Source organism: Plutella xylostella, chromosome 3, assembly GCF_932276165.1.
Source record: "Plutella xylostella chromosome 3, ilPluXylo3.1, whole genome shotgun sequence".
Lineage (NCBI taxonomy): Eukaryota > Metazoa > Arthropoda > Insecta > Lepidoptera > Plutellidae > Plutella > Plutella xylostella.
In genome coordinates this window covers 6,861,947-6,884,962 of record NC_063983.1, presented here as the reverse complement: position 1 = coordinate 6,884,962, position 23,016 = coordinate 6,861,947, and the positions used below count along the sequence as shown (strand labels likewise).

Below are 23,016 nucleotides of genomic sequence, written 5' to 3'. Positions count from 1 at the left end.
AGGTAACACTAAATTAACTTATGAAGCATTATATACGGTACTTACTGAAATTGAGGCTGTTTTGAACTCCAGGCCCTTACTTTCTATGTCTTCAGATGTAAATGATGTAAAATATTTGACACCAGGTCACTTCCTCATAGGCGCGGAAATGACATCTTATCCTGAATTAAATCTATCAGAGACACCTATACATAAACTTAAATTTTGGAGTATTTGTTCAAAACTTAAACAAGACTTTTGGAAAGTTTGGTCCAATGATTATCTTACTCAATTACAAAATAGGCCTAAATGGAGGCAACCTGTGTCAAACTTAAATGTTGGTGATCTTGTTATTGTTAAAAATGATAATTTTGCACCTTTACATTGGCCAATGGGCAGAATTGTAAAAATATTTACTGGAAAAGATGGTAGAGTTAGAGTTGTAGAAGTAAAGATAGGTAACAAGGTTTATACCAGATCCTTTAGAAAAATCTGTCCATTACCTTTGTGTGATAATGATAATCTTAAGTAGTCAGTAAAACGTTTTCTTTGTTTTGCTTGTTAATAGCATTAATATCCTAAAAAACTTAAAAATAAGTAGCAAATACCTAAAGAGTTAGATATCTTTAAGATCTTTCACTGTGTTAAATTAAATTAGTTCTTAAGTTACAGTTATCTATCTTGCCTTTGTTAAGGTAAGACATGTTTCAGGCCTGGCCCAACTATGTTCAAAAATGTTTTAAACATAAAGTTAGTGTAGATATTAGTAAGTAATTTCTGGCAACACTGCGTGTTGCAAATGTCATTTCTTATTTATTTTTTGCATGTGGCAATTCGCCCCTTCTGATTTTTCCATTGCCCATGGACGGCAACTCTATTTGAAATTTAACTTAAAATTAATAAAATACAGTCCACTAAACCCACTTCGCATTTTATTTATACAAATAACTTGTATAGTACTTACATTTTATTTTAAAAGCCGCGCAGATAATGGAATATATGAAAATGGCGGATGCACTTATGCTATCTCGCCCTGTCGTATACTATTTGTCGGCTTGTCAAAATTCATTCCTACAAATTAATTATCGTCATCAACTAATTATGAGAGGTGTTTTAGAAATTTCATGTGATGCTGATTAGATGAGATTGGGTTTGACCTCTCCTCTCTTGAACGTCTTAAATAATTAACTTACGCTAATAATGAATAATTCATCAAAACTAATTTAATAAACTGGATAATAATTCGTCAATAACGCTAACAATTTACCTGCATCACGGCATCCGGAGACGAAGCCATGAATTTGGACGACCGAAGAGTCTCACTCTCGTATGCTGACACGTACCTGGAAATTTATTTGAAAACACATCGTAAATATTGGTTTCTACAACAGTTAGGATATGGGAAGCAGAGTTATTGTGACGGTTGAGCAAAGTGAATTATCGCTCATCGCTAGCTCCTAGCGTCTGCAGTTGTAGACTGAAGAGGTAGGTAGGTTAGGTAAGAAATAGAGGCAATAATAGTGAAAAGGTAGGGGTGCTCTTGAAATTACCTACTAGATTGTGACGTGTGTAGGCGACCAGTTATTTCTAACCTGTAAGAACGGATGCAAACATGGCTGATACCATAAAATAACAAGTACAGTGATACATTACCCAAATCTTCTAAATTTTTCCGTCTGAGAAGACTGCTTTAAAACACACCGAGCTCGCCTATACTCATAATAACGCTCTGTACCTATTCGACATATTGTCTCTTCTCTGGTTTAATAACGCTCTGTACCTAGTCGACATATTGTCTCTTCTCTGGTTTAATAACGCTCTGTACCTAGTCGACATATTGTCTCTTCTCTGGTTTAATAACGCTCTGTACCTAGTCGACATATTGTCTCTTCTCTGGTTTAATAACGCTCTGTACCTAGTCGACATATTGTCTCTTCTCTGGTTTAATAACGCTCTGTACCTAGTCGACATATTGTCTCTTCTCTGGTTTAATAACGCTCTGTACCTAGTCGACATATTGTCTCTTCTCTGGTTTAATAACGCTCTGTACCTAGTCGACATATTGTCTCTTCTCTGGTTTAATAACGCTCTGTACCTAGTCGACATATTGTCTCTTCTCTGGTTTAATAACGCTCTGTACCTAGTCGACATATTGTCTCTTCTCTGGTTTAACTCACCAAGGGTACTCAGCATCAGGCGGCTCACGCCTCACGGTCGCCGGACCGGAGCGCCCCCACCGCCCGCTCTGAGAGACTTAGCTCTATCCACCAGAGATATATGCTATGCTACACTGTTACAAGTGCGTTTTATATCACTACTTTACAACATACTGTTTAACCCAGCATCTCCTTCCTACCTAAAAGAGCGTTTTAAGTTCCGGCACTGTTCGCATGACCGCACACTTCGGTCTGCACAGAACTTGCGACTGGAAGTTCCACCGCACAAAACCGATTTTTACGGCGATTCCTTCACAGTGACGGCCGTACTGCTCTGGAATGCTCTTCCTGAGGACATAAGACGTGCACCTTCTGCAGCTTCCTTCAAAGAAAGGGTTAAGAGGCACTACCTAAATTCACTGCCTTAGTTGAATATATTATTGCTGTATATCATTATGTATTATTGTATGTAAGTATAGGTATAATAATATATATTATGTATTTATTTATTTATTTTCTTGCTGTATTTATTTATTTAGTGTATGTAGTGTATTATACACTTGCACCTCAGCTACCTCTAATTCTATTTCTATTTTCTTTTATAACTCTCTTCCATCCAAAGGTTGTCTGGTAGAGATTGCTATAAGCAATAAGGCCGCCTTTTTGTACTGATTTTATTTTTAAGTTTTTTTTTTTTGTATGTTCTTTTTTGGTGCAAATAAAGAGTATTGTATTGTATTGTATTGTATTTATATACACCAATCATATTAATTGGTCCAGATATCATGGAACTGGTGGAAACGGCACATCATCTCAGCATATAGCTGTATGAGCTGTATCTCTCAGGAAACCGGGTAACATTTTTATATCTCCTCCTAACCTGCAAGCATGGTTGTAAGCATGGCTGGTGGATAGCCGCAACCTGCACCAGTTTAACGCCGGAGTAGACGCTTTAAAACCAAACGAGCTCGCATATAGTATAGTCCCTGACATTTTGCTCTCTTATCCATAAACTCACCAAGGGTACTCGGTGTCAGGCGGCTTCCCGCTCCAAGCGTCCGTAGTCGAACCACAGAATAATAACTAGTAACTAGTTCAAGTCGAGCTAGCTTCAGTGACCGTAACTGATCATTGAAGTTCACCAACACATAGCACGGTCAGCCATTAGATGGGTAACCGATTGCAAGTGGTTTCTTTCTGTACGCTTCCGTGCTTCGTACACCACGTTAATCCCTGGGTCCCAGTCGCAGCTTGAAAAAAATCTGACAGTCAGGAAGTAAACTCACCAAGGGTACTCGGTGTCAGGCGGCTTCCCGAGCGGCGGCGGCGGCACGGGCTCGGGCTCGCCCAGCGCGCGCCGCCGCCAGGCCACGGCGCCGCTGACCTCGCCACTGGACCGGAGCGCCAGTGCCCGCGCCCCAACCGCGCGTTCGGACGGGCTGAGGCCCATGACCAGGCCTTTGGATACCGCCGTGAGGACCTCTGGAAGGAGGTGGGTTAGGTTTAGAAGTTGACGGGAAATTATTGAGGCTACCCACAGACGTCTATTTTACTAGACGTCTGTGAGGCTACCTAACGTTATCGTGATAAATTACCTACCTGCAAGTATCTGTCTGAACACTTCAATGATATCGAAAGATCTACAAAGGCAGTGGACCGGGTAACGGTCATATTTGGAGAACCAATTACCATACCATCACGGATAACTTTATCCACTATGGGTAGTGGGTCTATAGCCTGGCAAGTCAATGCAGAAACGAATCCCTTTTTGGGCTGGCAGCCTTACTCACACCTATAGGGCTTCCCATGGCTAATGGAGCCATGATTATGATATTGAGACCGTATTGCCTATATCCTACGTTGTAAGGTAACTTTCAAAAAGATAAAGGTTCAAAGATTCCTCACCCGCGTTGTCAAGCCCCAGCTGCGCCAACAGCTCGGCGGCGAGATCGGCGCGCGCGCGGGCGGCGTCCCACCGGCCGACGTGAAGCGGCGCGCGCAGCCGCCCGTAGTGGCTGGTCACGCACAGCGCGCCCGTCGCGCCCGTCGCCACCGCGTGCACGAGACGGAGCGACGATTCTATCTCTTTCTGTTGGGGAGGAAAGGGTTATTAGTTACCAGCTGTTCACGCGCGCTTCGCTTCGCCTTAAAAAGTTTTCCCGTGGGAATTCCGGGATAAAAAGTAGCCTATGTTCTTTCCCAGGGTCTATACCATATGTATACCAAATTTCATTTAAGTCCGTTAAGTAGTTTTGGCGTGAAAGAGTAACAGACAGACAGACAGACACAGTTACTTTCGCATTTATAATATTAGTTAGGATTAGGATGATTCTATCTCTTTCTGTTGGGGAAGAATGGGTTGGTTAGAGAGCATCCGTCGCGCCCGTCGCCACCGCGTGCACGAGACGGAGCGAGGATTCTATCTCTTTCTGTTGGGGAGGAATGGGCAGTTATGTATGATTCTATCTCTTTCTGTTGGCGAAGAATGGGTAGGGTTGGTTGGTTGGTTTGAAGTCATAAGTTAATTAAGTTTCTTCTAGGTGTTTAGCTAGACACATCATCATCATTATCAGCCTTCTATAGCCCACTGTTGGGTGTAGGCCTCCTTTTTTTGTACGCCAATTTTTCCGGTTCGACACGTGTGGGTAAATCGTATTCGTACGTAGATGTGGATTGTGATGGCACAAATTAAATTAGTAGAGGGTTGATATTACAAATAGGATAGTGTAGCAGAGCAGGTCATTTGACTGTAGTGTAGAGGTATATTGTTGGCACATTATCAACAACCCCGTCCGCCAACGTAGCTAGTTAACATCACGATAAAATTAGGTAAACTATCCGATATGAAAGGTAAACCTAATATTATGGTAAACAAACAGTATGAAAATACCAACGACCGAACACAAGCTCTGGAGGATTATCCTATATTGACAAAAAACGGACGAACGAGAGTTGTTGTGCAATCGGCGTTTAATGCAACGAAAGAGTCGTGTCTCGCGAGGCAGCGCTACGAAACTTCGTTTTTCATCATATAGAGTGACCCCCCCTGCGCCCCATATTCTGTACTCTGTAGGGCTGTCGCTAACGCATCCCAAACAAATGTGTTTACATCGCGTTTTAGATACAGGAAGGCAAAGCGGAATTTCAAGCGAACAAAACAATTTCGGTGGACGGGGGCGGAAAATTTTATAATTGAATTTCCGCCGTTAATACAACGACACACAGTTCCAATTAAGTTGTACCGTCAAACGGCGACAGCGACTGAGTAGGGCCTACGCGATTTATGGGCGCAGTAATTGCAATTTAGTGACATTTCCACGAGCGGCGCTTGTGGTGAGGAAATGTGCATTACCGCGGTCATTTACAGGCTTTTGTACGTTTCATTAATGAATTTAGCCTGCACTTTCAAGGCAGCTGTGTGACGACGACGAGGGTGGAGTCTAGAAGCAAGATGATAATTTCTATCATATTTTCGCAAACAAATTTTGTGATCCTATCGGGATTTTTTTGTCACGCTATGTTAGAGAATAGTGGAAAAATACGGTCGTCAGCTGTCCCTCCGTCCGCCCCGCGGTGGGTGTAGGAAAAATAAGGGGCGCGCGAAATGAGCCTCCCCAAGTGACGTATCAAATTTAAAAGAATATTCATTTACAAATATAGGTATAATATGTAATACTTAACAAATAGTTATGTACCTACCTACCTATGAGCTCCTCCAGACTCATACCTACTTAAAAAATTAATTAGGTACTGATGACTTCCAGTCACTTCATCATAAGCCCATTTCCATTATCTGTTAGAAAACTTCGAACTAGAATCACTCTCTGCATGAATAGCTGTCGTATCTCATACAAACTTTATTATATTCTACCGATAGTTAGTGACTAACTTTGACTCATTTAAGTGGAACCCTAACCTTAACCTCATAGCTCGAACTTTGTGTTAACTAAGTAATTAACTAATAATATCGTTACCAACCAACGTCGTAGGTAGAATGTTCGCTTCGGCTGAAAGGTTTTCCCGGGAAAATGCTCATCCTATTTTCATTCGAAACCGTGGGATTCTCACAAAACCGTGAAGTAGGTAGAGTATATATGTAGGTAAGCATACGAGTGACACAGAGATCGATGTTTTTTTGGTCGTTTAATTTTTCCGCCTGCTATATACTGCTTGCGAAATAAATTTTACAGATTTTTTCAAAACTGTAATATCCTCTCATGCCAAATATGTCTAGGTATAGTCACTCGCTAATAGGATCTTAGCCTTAGTAAATACCTAAGTATCTACGAGTTCAATAAGTAGACAGGTACAAAACTCTACAAAAATACAAAATAATTGTTTACTTTACGCTCTTTTAGATACCTGGCATATCTCTGCGAAATCTGTGTTTAGTACTAAAAGCCCAAGCGGCCCTCACGGGAGGTATACATTTAAACAGGCGTTAAATCTCCGTCCCCACTTTACGTGAACACTCACGTCCCGAGAAGCCTTTCCTCAAGAATCGCTAGTAAAACGGCAACAGTTTATGTTATTCGAATTTATGCCACTCTTTTTTACGATCGATCAAAAGAGAGGCGATGTTTGGAGCATAAATGTGTCGTAATATAGGCAAATTGGCTGCTTTCATAGTAGCCATTTTCTAGAATACCGTGTTTATAGACAATTCTAGGAATGTGTCACCGGGTTATCATAAAATATTGAAAAACCGTTGGAAAATTACGTTTACAGTGAGGATCAATAGCGCGAATAAATAGCTTACGATAGCACGTACGCTACTAAACGTTCGATGAATCTGACTTCAGTGACATTCCCGTTGGAATGTGAATCTACCCATCATACATTGTGCCACTTTCATAATAGGAACAACACGAAATACACAAAAAAAAAACTGTTCTATACATGCTGGATGTTTCAGAGTGGGTTGAACTGAAAGTTGCTTAGTTTGACGAATAGAGACCTGCCAACAGAATATCACTGATAAAATTCTCATCTGTAGAATAACCTATAACAGTTGGAATTAAAAATGCGTGATTGTACGTACAGTTATTTTGAAGACTTGGCAGCCATATCACTTGCGGTTTTAATACAAACCGTTGTGTGTAGAATAACCCGTAAAACAGTAAGAATTAAAAAGGCGTAGGTAAACGCAACAGTTATTTTGAAGACTTTGAAGCCATATCACTTTTGCGGTTTTAATACAAACCGTTGTATAAGCGTAGGTAGCTTTACAGACGTCGCCGACGGCGCGGCTAACGAGTTTTGAATGAGCACCGCCGACTGGCTTCACACTTAATTACTTTAAACTACTGAACAACATATATAGTGGAGAAATGTTCTGTCATGAAGACCGTGATCAAGTTATCGCGAGCACGAGTTAGTGGCTTCATGGTTTCATGACTTTCATGAAGCTACGGCTAGCGACTGAGTGAATCACTAGTAATGGGGTTAGTTAATAAAACATATTTTAGGCATAGCTCATTTAAAAAAGATGATAATATAATATAATGGCTTAAATTTATTTTTAAAAAAGGAAGCTAGGTAGGTACTTACCTATATTTTTTAAGTCATTATTCAACTCCTTTCAGCTGACTATACGTTTTTTTTTTAAATGCTACTTATGTGTAACCAAGACAAGGCAACATATATTATTATTTACGATTTGTACTGAAAAGTTAATTAAAGTAAACATGAGAAATGGAAATATCTGAAATGAATTTTCCTTCAAGAGCTATTCAAGAGGTCTTTATTTGTCGGATGAGGGTAACTCTCATATTATTATTCTCAAGTATTCAGGAATCTCGTTTCGTTCCATATTATTCAAGAGAAATTGTATTATTTCGTTTCAAATTTCATGTAAAAAATCCTTTGAGCAATAATAAATACCTTTTTTTTTTCTTTTTTACTAACCAGAATAAAATATATGGTTTTTAAAAGTTCATACAATGGACATGGACAATAGATGACACGTTTTGAGGGGTTGTCGTTTTAGTTTTTATATTTCACCACCCACGCCATATCGGTTTTGAACCCAAAAAGCGCCTGCAATACGCTTGTTTGACAAAAATGTACATAAATTAGGTTTCAATAACAAAAAAATTGTTCATTGGTTCTGATTCTGACCAAGCAATTTTGGAACAAGCTGTGTTATTTCCGCGTTATACCTTTATCCCATACAAAGACTATATCAATACATCTACTAATCTATCTCCTTGTGCTAAAGTCGGTTAATAAAGAGGATATCGTGCTATATCTCCGCCATCGCTAGTGAAGTGGTTTTTACCGAGATGTTTAAAAAGTCCTATATATATTCTTTCAAGAAGTTATTTTGCTTCTTAAGACATCTATGCAGCTCTATTTTTGGAGTGTATTCATTAGGTAGTCAGAGTGTCACCAAAACCCTAAGTATATACAATAGGTATATCAAATAGTAGAGATCGATCCAGAAGGTACCTACACATTTTAATATTTAAAGAGAGGTGTTGTATGAAGCACTATTATTCCTGTATGCGAGCTTAGGTAGTTGGTTTCAGTATACAGGGTGTTATCTTCGCTCTGCATGGGTCATCAATATTCAAGCAATTTTCCCTCTAGCTGCAGCTACGGTCGTTAATTTTCACCCTGTATACGTTCGTGTCTAAACTGTAAACCACGGCAGAAACTGTTTACAAGGCTACATAGCAAGCAATGTACAGTGTACGAATGATAAATTGACAATGAAGTAGGGATTTATGATTATGGCTTTGCATATTTTAATAGCTATGGAACTAGTGTTAGTTCTCTCAGTTACAAAAACCTCTAGATCTAGTCATTTGTTACATAGAAAGGTGAAAAGACGTAAGTTTACTGTGAAAGTTTACGTCTTGCATACAAAGTGGCTCCTTTATTAACTATCTTACTTTTTTGACAGAAAATCTTTTTTATTGCTGGGGAATATTTAAAATAAAAAACCACTTCTGAATAAGAAGCCAAGATCAACCTGTATAGTAAAAGTTATGCAAAGGAAATTAGTACCCGTTCCATCTAACGTAAGCTTCCTGAATTTATAGTCTCTTCGAGGTAAAGGAAAAAGATTACTCGACTTCATTCGTCGTCATCTTATTTTAGTCGCCGCTTCAGAGCTTCGCTTCGCTGCATTTATTTAGTTATCTTTATAAATTGGAGTGGTTTATTAATATTTCACTTTATTAACTGAATTTTAATAAATCTTTGTACTTATGCTTTATTTACATGAGTGTATACCATCACGATTTACGTCGGTAAACATAATTACAAACATGAGAAATAATTAACAGTTACATTAGTGCCTACTGCCTACAGAATCGGCTACAGTCTGATAACACGGAAAAAAGGTAGGTACTAATATATTGTACTTAAAGTATGCGTTAAATGCTCAAGACCTTTTCCGTATCATCATCTTCATCGGCCTGTAATCATCGTTAACTGCTAGACATACGCATCTCCCAAGGAGCCTTGCACCAGAACAGGACACTCTGTCCTTAGCCATTCAGCCACTAACTGCTACTTGGGGTCGTCAGTCCAGCGGGCCGGAGGGCGTCCGACGCTACGCGTGCCTGTTCTTTTATCGCATGTACCTATCTTTCTCTCACACGCATCAAATCACACTTGGCCTAGTTATCGTACCTACGCACTCCGCGACACTTCAACGCTGGTCCAACGCAAGTCTATAAATTGCCATAAGCGGGAGCCCGGTCAGTTGAACTAATTATGTCCACGCTATGTCGTCACTCGTCAGGGCGAGTCAAAGGGTGACTCTCAATACTGGGTACGGTTAGAAAAACTGTCGCAGCGAAATTTCAAAACATATTTCCTGGCTTATTCTTTGACTACCTAAATGTTTACGTGTAGAATATAATGTAATTCATAAGTAGCTATACATATAGGTACATTTTTCGGTACTTTTTTCGTCTCGTGATACTTGACCAAGGCGGACGTGTGTCAGTTTTGCTCAGCGCTCCTTAATTATTTATTTAATTTAAATGGTCAGCTGCTGTTAGACACATCGGTGCCTCCCGTTCTATCTTGAGGGAGGTCCCATATACCACAGCGGCCATTTTGGAAAGTGTCGGACCTCTCATCAATTGTTGCGACTCCTACCGAACAACACCGACGAGGACCGACCCCGAGCCCGCCCAGAGGATTTTAATCAGCTAAGTCACCTTTACTTACCTATAACAAACTTAGAAAAATTTCTGTGAATATCCCCGAGATTTGAACCTCGGCACTCTGGCACTCTAGCCGGCGCTGCTACCAACTGGCCCAAGCGGGTGTGCGGCTGAGCGGCGAAATTGTCAATCACAACGAAGAACACATCGTGTTTACACATTGTTCCGATAGAGGGCAGCACTTGTAATTCAATATGAATTGCGCTAAATGCACTCTGCACGTTAAGCCGGAAGAATGCCTAAAATGCGCTTCGTGCATAAAGATACTGCATTACAACTGTGCAGAGTATACGGAATCGGAGTTCAAAAAAGTTCTGCCAATGAACAAAGCCAAACTCAAGTGTGTACCATGCAAGCAGAAGAAATTTCCTGCCAGCCCTGTGGTGGTCAGCAATACGACGTCTGGGGATATTCCATCCTCTATCGTCAACATAGATATACAGCAAGTCTTAAAATGCTTTGATACCAAATTTGACGAGGTTAAGCTCATGTTAAAAGGTCTGGAGACATCGCTCAATAACAAAATGCATGAATTGCTCAACAAAATTGAGTGTTTAACCAGTAGACTAACAACTCTGGAGAGTAACCTCGCTGATCAGAAGCAAACTATAAGCGCCCTCCAACTAAAAAATGATGAGCTTCAACTTGAGAATTGCAACCTGAGAGATAATTATGATGACATGGATCAAAGATCGAGAATCTGTAATATAGAGATTCAAAATATCCCGGAAAAGAAGGGCGAGAACTTGATCCATGTGGTTGAAACTATTGGCAAGGCAATTGGCATCCCTATTCCTGCATCCTGCATCACCGACGTCCATAGGGTGGCTCATAACCAACAAACACAGAAGGCTAAGAACATAATCGTGCACCTGTCAACTAGACGACTCCGTGACGACGTGATCGCGGCCGGCCGGACCCGCCGAGGACTCACTGCATCGCAAGTGCTGGATGCGGCCGCGGGCGGCGCCACCGCCTACTCCACCGTGGCGGGCGCTGCGCCGCCGCCACCATCGTCCCGGGTCTACATCAACGAACACCTTACACTCAAGAATAAAATATTATACTCCAAAGCGCGCGCGGTTGCTAACGATAAAAAATATAAATTCATCTGGATTAAGAACGCAACAATTCTAGTACGCAAAGAAGACAATAGCCGGGTCATAACTATTCGCAGGGATGAGGATTTAGATAAATTAGTATGACTATTTTATTTATATTTAAATTTTCTGTATGTTGTTACAATATGCCTTTTCACAATTAATGTCATCGCAAATCATGAAAATTTTAGGTTCAAAAGCATGTCATTGTATTATCCTGTTATACGAGTATACTCATATTATTTTCAACTCTGTAAATCACGGAATGAATCGCAACCACTATATTGTACTTTATTCATTGTTAATAGTGCAACCCATACACAAATTTTTCACTGAACAAAAAAAACTGACTGAAAATTTTTCAACACTGAAGTCGAAAAGAAGCGCGGCGCTATCACTATAAAATGTAAATCCTTAAAGTATACAAAGTAGGCTTTCTAAAAAGAAAGTCACTTGTAACAGTTATCCCAATATACAACGAAAATTCCCCTTTTTCAGATGTAAATTTCCGCTCTGATTTTTTCCTTATATTGTTGCCAACCGTACACAGGCCACTGTTTATAATGTGGCATGTGTAGACACCTACATATACACATGTATAATGTACACCGCACACTGCAGGGTTGGCGGCCGTTACGGCTCTATGGATCTTGTCTTTGCTCTATTCGCGAGCTTTGAAAAAAGAAGACTGTTTTTGTAACCCTCTTTTGTTTACTCTAGGCCGCCTTTTTAAGACGAGAATAAACCAGAATGTTGTAATAGTTGTTGACATTATAAGCCTAGATAAAAATGCTATTAGGACAGAAGGATGGTTCGATATACTAAATTTAACGAAAAAGACCAACCGGAATGATTTCCGGTATCCTTATGGCATATTTTCCATTTTGTTTTTAATGAAGTTTACATAAATGATATTCCTCGTACTCTTACCGTAGAGCGGTACAAATACAAACAAATATTTACACACTCTTTAAACGAGACCAACACGCAAAACAAACAATAAATCAATCACAGGAAATATTTTTAAACAATAAAATGTAAATCTAAAGCTCACAACGCCAACAACGCGGGACAAAAATTGAAAATGGAAAATCAAAATATATACGAGCTATAAAATAAACACGACACTGAGCGACAATGGCGCTTCATAAAGTGTTGTCCCATCACCCAGATTCGTACTTTATAGCCCTTTATGCCGTCAATGATATCTCGCCGAAGGGATAAGGGCTATAATAGTGAGCGAGTAGAGGACCCTCGGCCCTTTGAATGGGAACATGACAAGTCCGCCACTCCATCCTATAATGTGCTTTCTGACTTTTATGAGGCTTTCAGCAGCTATGGTTGGTTTTAGAACGCGAGCGAAAAGAGATATATTTTAAGTTTGAATTGCAGTTATTTATACGTGTGTAATGTGTGTATGCCTGAAGCTATTGCCTTTTCATCTGTCATCTGCGTATATGATCTGTAATTTGTTTCATCACAGTATTCATAGTGACCACTAGAAGTGATGTGATTTGTATGTAAGATACACAAGCTTTTTCGTATATGCGATAAATGTCCAAAATTACACTAGACTAGTAGATTACAGAGGAAACCCAGGTTGTGATATGCTATGGGTTTTCAACACCATGTACGTCACTGCCATTGATTATGTACATATTATGTTCTTAGCCGTATTATAATAACCTCTCCATCATGAATAGAACAAAATTTATGTAGATTGCAAAAATGTGTCAACAAAATTCGCTCACAAAACACGCGGTTGCGAGAATCCGAATGTTTCACACAAATGACGTCGCAGAGATAATATTGCTGTGGAGGCGCGCTGATGTGATATGCAGATTAAACAGGAAACAAACTGGTTAACTCTTTCTGATGGAAGGCTTATCTACTTTTGAAATGCGCTGCAAAATAAATTGCTTCAAAATATACGGAACGAAATACAAATACACACGAGTGTACGATGGTTATTATTCTCCATACCATGTGAGTACCGGTATGTAGATGCTATATTTGTGTGTGTGTATGTGTGTGTGAGTGTACATACCGGGTATGTGGTGTTGGAGGCGGCCGGCGGCAGCGCGAGCAGAGCGAGTGGCAGCAGCAGCGACACTCGCCGGGCGGCCGCCATGGTGTGTGTGTGTGTGTGTGTGTGTGTGTGTGTGTGTGTGTGTTTGTGTGTGTGTATGTGTGTGTGTGTGTGTATACATACCGGGTAGGTGGTGTTGGAGGCGGCCGGCGGCAGCGCGAGCAGAGCGAGTGGCAGCAGCAGCGACACTCGCCGGGCGGCCGCCATGGTGTGTGTGTGTGTGTGTGTGTGTGTGTGTGTGTGTGTGTGTTTGTGTGTGTGTATGTGTGTGTGTGTGTGTATACATACCGGGTAGGTGGTGTTGGAGGCGGCCGGCGGCAGCGCGAGCAGAGCGAGTGGCAGCAGCAGCGACACTCGCCGGGCGGCCGCCATGGTGTGTGTGTGTGTGTGTGTGTGTGTGTGTGTGTGTGTGTGTGTTTGTGTGTGTGTGTGTGTGTGTGTGTGTATACATACCGGGTAGGTGGTGTTGGAGGCGGCCGGCGGCAGCGCGAGCAGAGCGAGTGGCAGCAGCAGCGACACTCGCCGGGCGGCCGCCATGGCGCGCCCGCATCCGCGCCCGCCCGCCCCTGAAAATAAGAAAAATATTATATTATTTCCATAGGAAGCACCTTCCACTTCGGGTCGAGCCAGTGAAGTAAGTATTTCCATAGCAGATAGCATTTCAACCGTCACGAATACCTAATACACATATTCTCTAATAGGTATTATAATCAGGAAGACTTCAAAGTTTGTTGGTATTCAATAGACTTTGGAAACTACGGGACTGATTTCAAAAATTTCTACATTACACTGAAATTTCTATAAAGCTACATTGTTGCGAAACTCTCACAGAAATACTACTACCTACAATGCATTTTCCATAACTCAATGCATTGAAGTCATTAAAATATAGCTTTTTCTCGTAAGCTCCACTTCGCCGTAAAAAGATTTGCATCCGGTAATAAAAACCCATTAATTCTTTCAGTACAATGTGAAACAGTTACGAGGGTACTGAAAGTACCTAATGGATTTCTGCATGCATGAAACCGGCTTTGTAATAAAAAAAATCCGCTTAATTCAGGCATTAGTTTTCAGCTGGAGCTTTTATAATTTTGAGTTCACGTCGTTTTTAAACAGTCATATTAGTTATATCAATGTCTCTTTTTCCATTTGAGAATACACATAAGGTTAATGAACTACTTTTCTGGAGTGTTCTCAAGAAGAACCAAGTAATTAGATGATTACGGGGAAATAATTATACCTATGTAGGTATGTAGGTACTTTTCCATCATATACAGGGTGTCCCAAAAGTCAACGTCATCCCTTAAAGGGCTGATAGGTCAGCTCATGAGAGGCCAGAATATCAGAATATGACCTTAGTAAAAACTCGATAATTTTCGAGATATTGACACTTTTATAAATTTGCTGAAAATCGACACCTTGGATCAGTTTTTTGCGTGCCGCCGGTACAAAAATCCATATTGTTAGAATTTGTTTGGTGTTGCATCACCCTGTATAGCCCTGCTATTGATCGCAGTCAAAAAAAATATCGAGTAATGCTGTATGTTTAAAAAAAACACGGTTTTCAAAGTCATAAAAGGTAATCGTATTTTTTTAAAAACAACTTTGACTCTACATACTGTAAAAAAAATATACCACGCAAACCTGGCACCTTATTTGAATAGATTGCTCATTTAATGCAGTTTCCAAAATGGTATGAAACGTTGCTATTGTTTTAATAAACAAAAAAGTTATTGCTATTTTAGTACAAAACGACCTCGATGTAAAATTGTTTGAAGGAAATTTATCTGACTGAATTTATTAAGGGTAAGTCATGTTGGAATGAGTAAAAGTAAAATAGGTGGTGGGGTCAGCCGTGGCAACATAGATGACGCAAAAATATCTAAGAAAAAACTTACCAAACTCTTATAAAACATATTTTGCGTTTTTTACACCTTATTTAAAAAAAACAAACATTTATTGACTTTTTTTTTTATTTCTCAAAATTTTAACACCACATTATTATATTTAGTACATAATCAGCAAAAAATAATACTCATTAATGGTCATAATCATAATTTTTAGAGTTTGGTTTTGTTTAACAATAACTTTAAAATAAATAACAAGTAATTAGAGGTAATGTTAATGACAAACTGATCTGTCCATTTTTTGAATACTGTGGGTGTACAATGTAAGTACATGTGTAAGCGTTTTACTTGTACAATATCACACAGTAGCACTACTCATGAATGTAGGAACGTTACTATAGTCCAAGATTTTCGAGAAAGATTTACTCAAAATGCGTTTTTTTTTATTCTGTGACAACGTTGTCTCTTTTCCCACTCCCGGCCACACCACCTATTTTACTTTTACTCATTCCAACATGACTTACCCTTAATAAATTCAGTCAGATAAATTTCCTTCAAACAATTTTACATCGAGGTCGTTTTTTACTAAAATAGCAATAACTTTTTTGTTTATTAAAACAATAGCAACGTTTCATACCATTTTGGAAACTGCATTAAATGAGCAATCTTTTCAAATAAGGTGCCAGGTTTGCGTGGTATATTTTTTTTACAGTATGTACAAGGTGTCGATTTTCAGCAAATTTATAAAAGTGTCAATATCTCGAAAATTATCGAGTTTTTACTAAGGTCATATTCTGATATTCTGGCCTCTCATGAGCTGACCTATCAGCCCTTTAAGGGATGACGTTGACTATTGGGACACCCTGTATATTTAATTATACCGTTATTCACGCATTTCCAACAGTACCTACTAGAACAAAAGTTGTTCAGAATCACCCCCCAATTTACCTCTTTTCTTCTTACTATTCCACTTTAGCAAACCCTGAATAAAAAAAGAATAATATTTAATTAAAATGATGTTAAGTTTCTGTTTAATCTACAAAACACAGTCATTTAGCTATCTCGTATTTGGACACAGTAGGCTGGCAAGTTAGCCCGTTTGGCGTCTAGCCAAGACCTATCCGGGCTGGGCTCTCCTATCTGTTTACAAACCGTTGGACTTAGGGCGGCTTACCTCACGATAATGTCTGTTGCAATATTTATCTTCCTAATATTATTATTGCGATAGTTCTTATATTATAAGTATGGCTATATAAGAGTGGTCTGCATTTTTGTGTGTATTCATAGGAAACTTACAACTTTACAGGATATTATAAAAGGGGTAGGAGGTAGAGTTAAACAAAAGAGCGTGATTCAAAACAACTTTTACTCTACGACCTTAAAAATTTTGGAAAAAAATGTGACCATAGAAGCTTTGTGAGTAACGCGAAATTTTTACGGAAATAGTTTATGATTACGAATTTTAAAAAATTGTTGAGAATGTTATCATCGGGTTTACCCTGATACTCAATGGAGCAAGACTACCTTCAAAGAGACCGTTGTAGTTGCATTTACATCAAACGAATAAATAACTGGGGCTAGACCAAGCGCTACAATCGAGTCTATCGACAACTTAAAATGACGTTCAAAATCAAAAGTGATGAAACTCATTTTCCATTTGTTTACATAATAAAAAAAAGCCAATAACTCAACCTCATGCAAATTACACAAGAATAAAATTAAACTTTTCGCCCCAAGAAGCTGTGTTATGAATACATTATGTATATTTATGCGTACACCAGCTGAAGTGGCCAAGTAAATGCAGATTCATATTTTCTTTCAGACAACTTTTTGTGGTCCATCGATATTAAAATTCCATATAAATTCATAGCTCATAAATTATTTAGAGGGCGACCCGGCGAGCGGACTGCTTAGAGGGAAGAACTTTGTAGTGTTGTGAATAGGAATGAAGTGTCAGGAACATGATAGGAAATAAGTACAAGCTGGTGAACATAAGCAATATACAGGTTGTTGCAAAAAGGGTATACTAAGACTATAAGCCTCAAGAGGATGATTCAGAGGGTCATTCAGAACAACTTTTGTTGTAAGAGTTTCGAAAATTCACGAAAAAAAACCTTTTCCATAGAAATATTTAAAACATGTCATCATCATCATCATCATCAGCCAATAATCATCCACTGCTGGACATAGGCCTCTCCCAAGGAGAGTAAATTTAAAACATGTAAATAATATAAAATTAAAAAAATAATATTTTTTTGTTGGTAATACACTAATGCGTTATGAAATGAATTTTACGCTGATCCGGATCGCATTTTTAAATAGATACAATGTAGGTACCTACATTGTATCTTCTCACGATGTTTTATTTTTCACCGTAAGAGAATTTGATACTATTGTACTTAAACTGAATATAATGCATTGGAAAGTAAGTACATGGCGAGATTTGAGCCCAGTTTTTGCAGATTGGGGTTGTTACATTGGTCTAGTTAGGTTATTAATTATAAAACATACCTCCAGTCTACGTAACAAGATGAATCCCTCTTTTCACTGAGTGATTTCAATCGAAAGTTCTACACAATCATCCGAGCAACGTGTACAGTCAGCAAAAAAGGTATAATTTATAAATTGAGATTGCCACTTTTCGTCAGTCTTGTAGCTATAAATTGTAAAAAATATTTCCAACGATATTTTATCTAATACTTTTTATAAATACGAGTAATCGAGTATTAGGTACTTATACTGAGCTTATAACGAATTTTGTAATATAAATGGGTAAATGTTTCACAGAAGTACTAATTCTAAACATCATTTGTTCTTTAACTTAGAAATATCTAATAAATAATTAAAACTCTTCTTACAAATACTTCGTATATTTAGAGACGACACGAAGTAATTAACAGCTTAATTCTTAACTGAACCCACTTTTTAAATTTAAAAAGTTACCAAGTGCGAAAACAACAAACCGAAATATGATAACATTCAAATTTTTCTGACCTTACTCAGTCTGAAATAATATCAAAGGATGAACGATCAATAGACTGTCGAAGCCTCTAGCTCTAGACATTCTAGAATGTACAGAGTCTACAATATCTCGTTCTACTTAGTTCGGAGACTCATTTTTATAAAAATATATACAAATTCAATAATTATATTTCATAAGCTTTAAACAAGGTGTCACAAGTTTCACATGCTGATAATGTTAACGGTTTGTGAATAATTTTGTATCTGTAGGTATTTCAGCAAAGTTTTTCAAGACTGCGATACGGCTCGTAACCTATCACGTGATTACAAAATAACAATATGTACTATGAAAACCGGGTGACGCTTGAGTTGCCTTTGATAACGCCTTCGGTTTACATACCGTTACAACCGTGAAATAGTGACTAGTGAGATTCGTGAGCAAGTATTTACCTACCTACAGATTTATTTTTAAAACTTACATATTTATTAACATATCCATTGAACTCCATTATGCATATTAACTTCCTAAAAACACGGTTCGAAAATAAAAAGGCGAGAACCCAAGTGACCCCATTACAGCCTCGGACATTTGGAATTCCAAACGACCCCATTAAACAGCCTTTTCTGGCCTCTGTCGATAGCGAATCGCGACAAATAGGCACTGTCACAGAGAAATAGATTAACCCTCACCGGTTTAATACTCTGTTTATGGACAAGACGACAAACCTTAAGCGATAATGAAACGTGTTTACAGCGCGATAAAACGTAAAATTGCATCAATAAAAAGTTACGTGGTGAATCTAGGCGTTTAAGTCCCATTTAACTAAATATATCATTCACGCATTTATATTAAATAGTAGTCTGTATACTGGTCTGGTAGTATTTAACATCTTATTCCATGTTTTACTATTAGTCCTAAGGGAAAATAAGCCAATAATATTCCTGTGAGATGTCTTGTGAAGAGTCTATGTTGTTGAAGCTTCGTTACGTGAACTGGGGCACTGATATTGGCGTAGCAATGTCGTAGCACTCGAACCGTAGCCCGTAGCAAACACGCGTAGTACAAGATGGCGGAATTCGAAATTGTTATCTATTAAAGTTTCAGTAATCATATTCTCGTAACTACCTCAAACTTATAAAATAGTAGGTATTTGTGTTCAAAAAATTTTTTTTTGTAAATAACACAGAGCTTGTCCACAGTAAGGAAAGATTCGTTGGTATGTTTTACCCTCATCCTAACTGAATAGTTTATTTTACTTATTCAAATGGGGATTAAGTATATTAAATCTAACTATAGCTTCTAGCATCATAAACTTTGTTACAAAGAGTGTAAATGGTCCATTCCTGAAACAATTTAGTCATGAGTTATTACCCTTTGGTGATATATTTTTATAGCCATTTAAGCCTAATAAATTCATAAATATTCATTATAAAACACATATAAATCTAATCGTATAATGCATAGTATTATAAAAGTTTAGTTCACCCTAGCGATTTTATGCAAAATAGCCATTTTAATAAGGCGAGGTAGTTATCATAGTCCCCCGAGTGCTGACGGGTCACTCTATCTTGCGAATAACCAAGTTTAGATTAGATGCTGCGCGAACCACGACTTTTTGCATTAAACGTACAGATTGCACTTCTTCTTTTTAGGGTTCCGTAGCCAAAATGGCAAAAACGGAACCCTTATAGTTTCGTCATGTCCGTCTGTCCGTCTGTCCGTCTGTCCGTCTGTCACAGCCGATTTACTCGGAAACTATAAGTACTACAGTGATGAAATTTGATGGGAATATGTGTTGTATGAACCGCTACAAAAATATGACACTAAATAGTAAAAAAAAGAATTGGGGGTGGGGCCCCCCATACATGTAACTGAGGGATGAAATTTTTTTTTTCGATGTACATACCCGTGTGGGGTATCAATGGAAAGGTCTTTTAAAATGATATAAAGTTTTCTAAAAATCATTTTTCTTAAAGTGAACGGTTTTTGAGATATCAGCTCTCAAAGTCGTAAAAAGTATGTCCCCCCCCCTCTATTTTTATAACTACGGGGTATAAAATTCTAAAAAAAAATAGAGGTGATGCATGCTAATTAACTCTTTCAACGATTTTTGGTTTGATCAAAGTATCTCTTATAGTTTTTGAGATAGGTTGATTTAACTGGTTAAGTTATTGTGCTTACACTGAAAACGATTTCTTTGCTGCTACGGAACCCTTTGTGCGCGAGCCCGACTCGCACTTGGCCGGTTTTTTTCTTCTTGTCGTGTCGATGGCAACTGTCACACTTCCGCGGCCCAGTGGACCGCCACGTCGATACCCCTCTGGTTGGCCTTGAGGAGGTCTTCCCGGGTGCAGGTGTTGGGACATCCAGGGCACACCATCAGGTGCTCCATGGTCTGTGGAGACGCACCACATGCGCAGATATTGGAGGCAGGGCCCCACCTGCACATGTTTTCTCCGCATCGGCCCATGTTTGTCCTGAGTCGGTTGAGTGACTTCCATGTCGCCCAGGGTAGTTCGTGTCCGGGAGGCAGGGACTCATTGGGGATGAAGGAGTTCGCCATCGGGTATTTTGCCTGCCATAGGTCTATCCTTTCCTTCGATGGGTCCTTGTGCGAGGCAACTGTAGACCTAAGGAAGCTTTTCCGGCTTTTAAGTCGGTAAGGAGCTGGTTCTTGGTTGTAGAGTGGGTGCCTCGGGTCGGTCTCCTGTCTGTGTTTTTCTCGAGAGCAGGCAGCCTCTCTACGCACATCGGGGGGGGGCGATACTACACAGTGAGTACAGCATCCAAACCGGTGTCGGCTTAAGGCATCCCGTGATTGTCCGGCAGGTGTCGTTTAAGGCCACATCCACTTCCCTGCAATGCGCAGATCTCGCCCACACGGGGCAGGCGAATTCACCTGCAGAGTAGCATAGTGCCAGTCCTGTGGTCCTCAGTACATCCGGTGATGCACCCCACTTGGTTGACGTAAGCTTCCTGAGTAGGTTGTTGCGTGAGCTCACCTTCCGTTTGAGGCTTACGCAATTCCATTTAAAGGTGAGGGCACGGTCCAGTGTGATGCCTAGGTATTTGGGGTGGTCATTGTGCTCAATTTTTGTCCCACGCCATGTGATGTTGAGTGTGCGTTGTGCTTGGCGGTTACGGAGGTGGAACACGCAGGACTCCGTTTTGGAGGGGTTTGGCTTCAGCGCATTGTCCTCGTAAAATTTTCCGAAGCCTTCCAGAGCAGCACCAAGGTTGTCTTCTGCTTCCTCGAACGATTTTGTTTGAGTAGCTAAGGCTAGGTCGTCGGCGTATAGAAAACTTGACAGGTCCTGGGGCTGATCATTCGTGTATATGTTGAAGAGGATTGGCGCCAGGACACTGCCTTGGGGGAGGCCGTTTTTCTGTATGCGCCATCTGCTTTTCTTCGCAGCAGATTGCACTAAAGTTCTCTTTCAAAGATACATATAAAGATAAAAATCATTTATTTGCGTAAAAGTGGTAATAATACAATTAGATCTTTTTCATAATACTTCCAGCACTTCCGGACAAGTTTTTGACATGCAAACATACAACAAAAAAACAAAAGACCTACAATAGAGTACTTAAAAATATTATATATCTGTACAATACATATTTATCAGCGCACAGAATAAAATAACAATCTAAAAATTCCTTTCGTTTAAATATTAATTTATTGAGTAATAGTTTTTTTCCAATAGCAATTTTGTTATTCTCCTTTTGAACTTTTGAAGGTATAGTTTAGTTAGTTCGTAAAGCTAGATTACCCCTCCAGCCACAGAGATACGACGCAACTTGAGCGTATTAATATGCAGCATAGCATTGTTGGTTATCAAGGCTTGCAATAACAAAACGTGCTAGCTCCCATCCGGGTAGGGGAAAACTACGGAAAATACAGCCCAAGTTTAGCTATTCATAGCTCTGCGTTGTAACGCGGATGATCTTGCAACGCATTAGCATTTTAATTTAAGTTTAACCTCTGACTTGACACATTTGAGTTGACAAGGGAACGTGAACCTAAACCAAAAATACCTACAACTGTTATTAGTAATCTTACGGAATTCTGACAGTTATCAATTTTAGACAAATCAGAGATCACAAACCTTTTTGGGCTGGGCACTTTTTCAATACGAGTCTGGACATCTGAGACTATAATATATTTTTTTTAGTCCCTGTATCCATTTTATTAAGTGCGGCGCTCCAAATTAAAAGGGGATTTACCTACGGTGAGAAATAATTACCGTACCTACCTAAATATATTACAAACAGTGAAAAATACAATTAAAGATAATCTCAATTATCTTATATAATTATCGCTGTCGTAGAAAATATATCTAAAACAACTAGGTAGTAATTATTTTTGAAACGGTAGCCGCGCCGATGTCAGGGCGATGTTGCGTTCGTATTTGAATAGAGGTAAAAAAAAGAGATGTCGCTCTATAAAATTGTATTGTGTGCACTGACTGGCTTGCGTGTCGTCACAGCAAACTGTGAGTCTAAAATGTGCGGTGGTGGTACCAAATTAGCGATACAGGTGAAATTGTGTCAGCGACTCATCGCTGACAGCAGAACACGTTTACCCCATCGGTCATCGGTTCTTCGACAGATGTGACCAGCCCATTGCCACTTAAGCTTACTAACTCGGTGAGCTATGTCGGTGACTTTAGTTCTCTGTCAGATTACTTCGTTCCGGATGC

General features: G+C 39.3%; 1 protein-coding gene across 4 annotated transcripts in view; it reads right to left on the bottom strand.

Moving 5' to 3' along the window:
- The window catches only part of LOC105387204 (probable G-protein coupled receptor CG31760), a 75,471-nt gene that overhangs the window by 28,614 nt on the left and 23,841 nt on the right, over positions 1–23,016 (bottom strand). For 3 of the 4 annotated variants that reach the window (XM_048623977.1, XM_048623992.1, XM_048623968.1), the window contains 4 exons: positions 13,961–14,073; positions 4,041–4,224; positions 3,422–3,617; positions 1,247–1,322 (listed from right to left, as the gene is read on the bottom strand). In XM_048623977.1, the coding sequence (XP_048479934.1) occupies positions 1,247–1,322; positions 3,422–3,617; positions 4,041–4,224; positions 13,961–14,044 (540 nt within the window). In that variant the 5' untranslated portion in view covers positions 14,045–14,073. Of the gene's footprint in view, positions 1–1,246; positions 1,323–3,421; positions 3,618–4,040; positions 4,225–13,465; positions 13,550–13,960; positions 14,074–23,016 lie in introns of those variants that run through there. The other variant, XM_048623983.1, reaches the window with a different exon arrangement.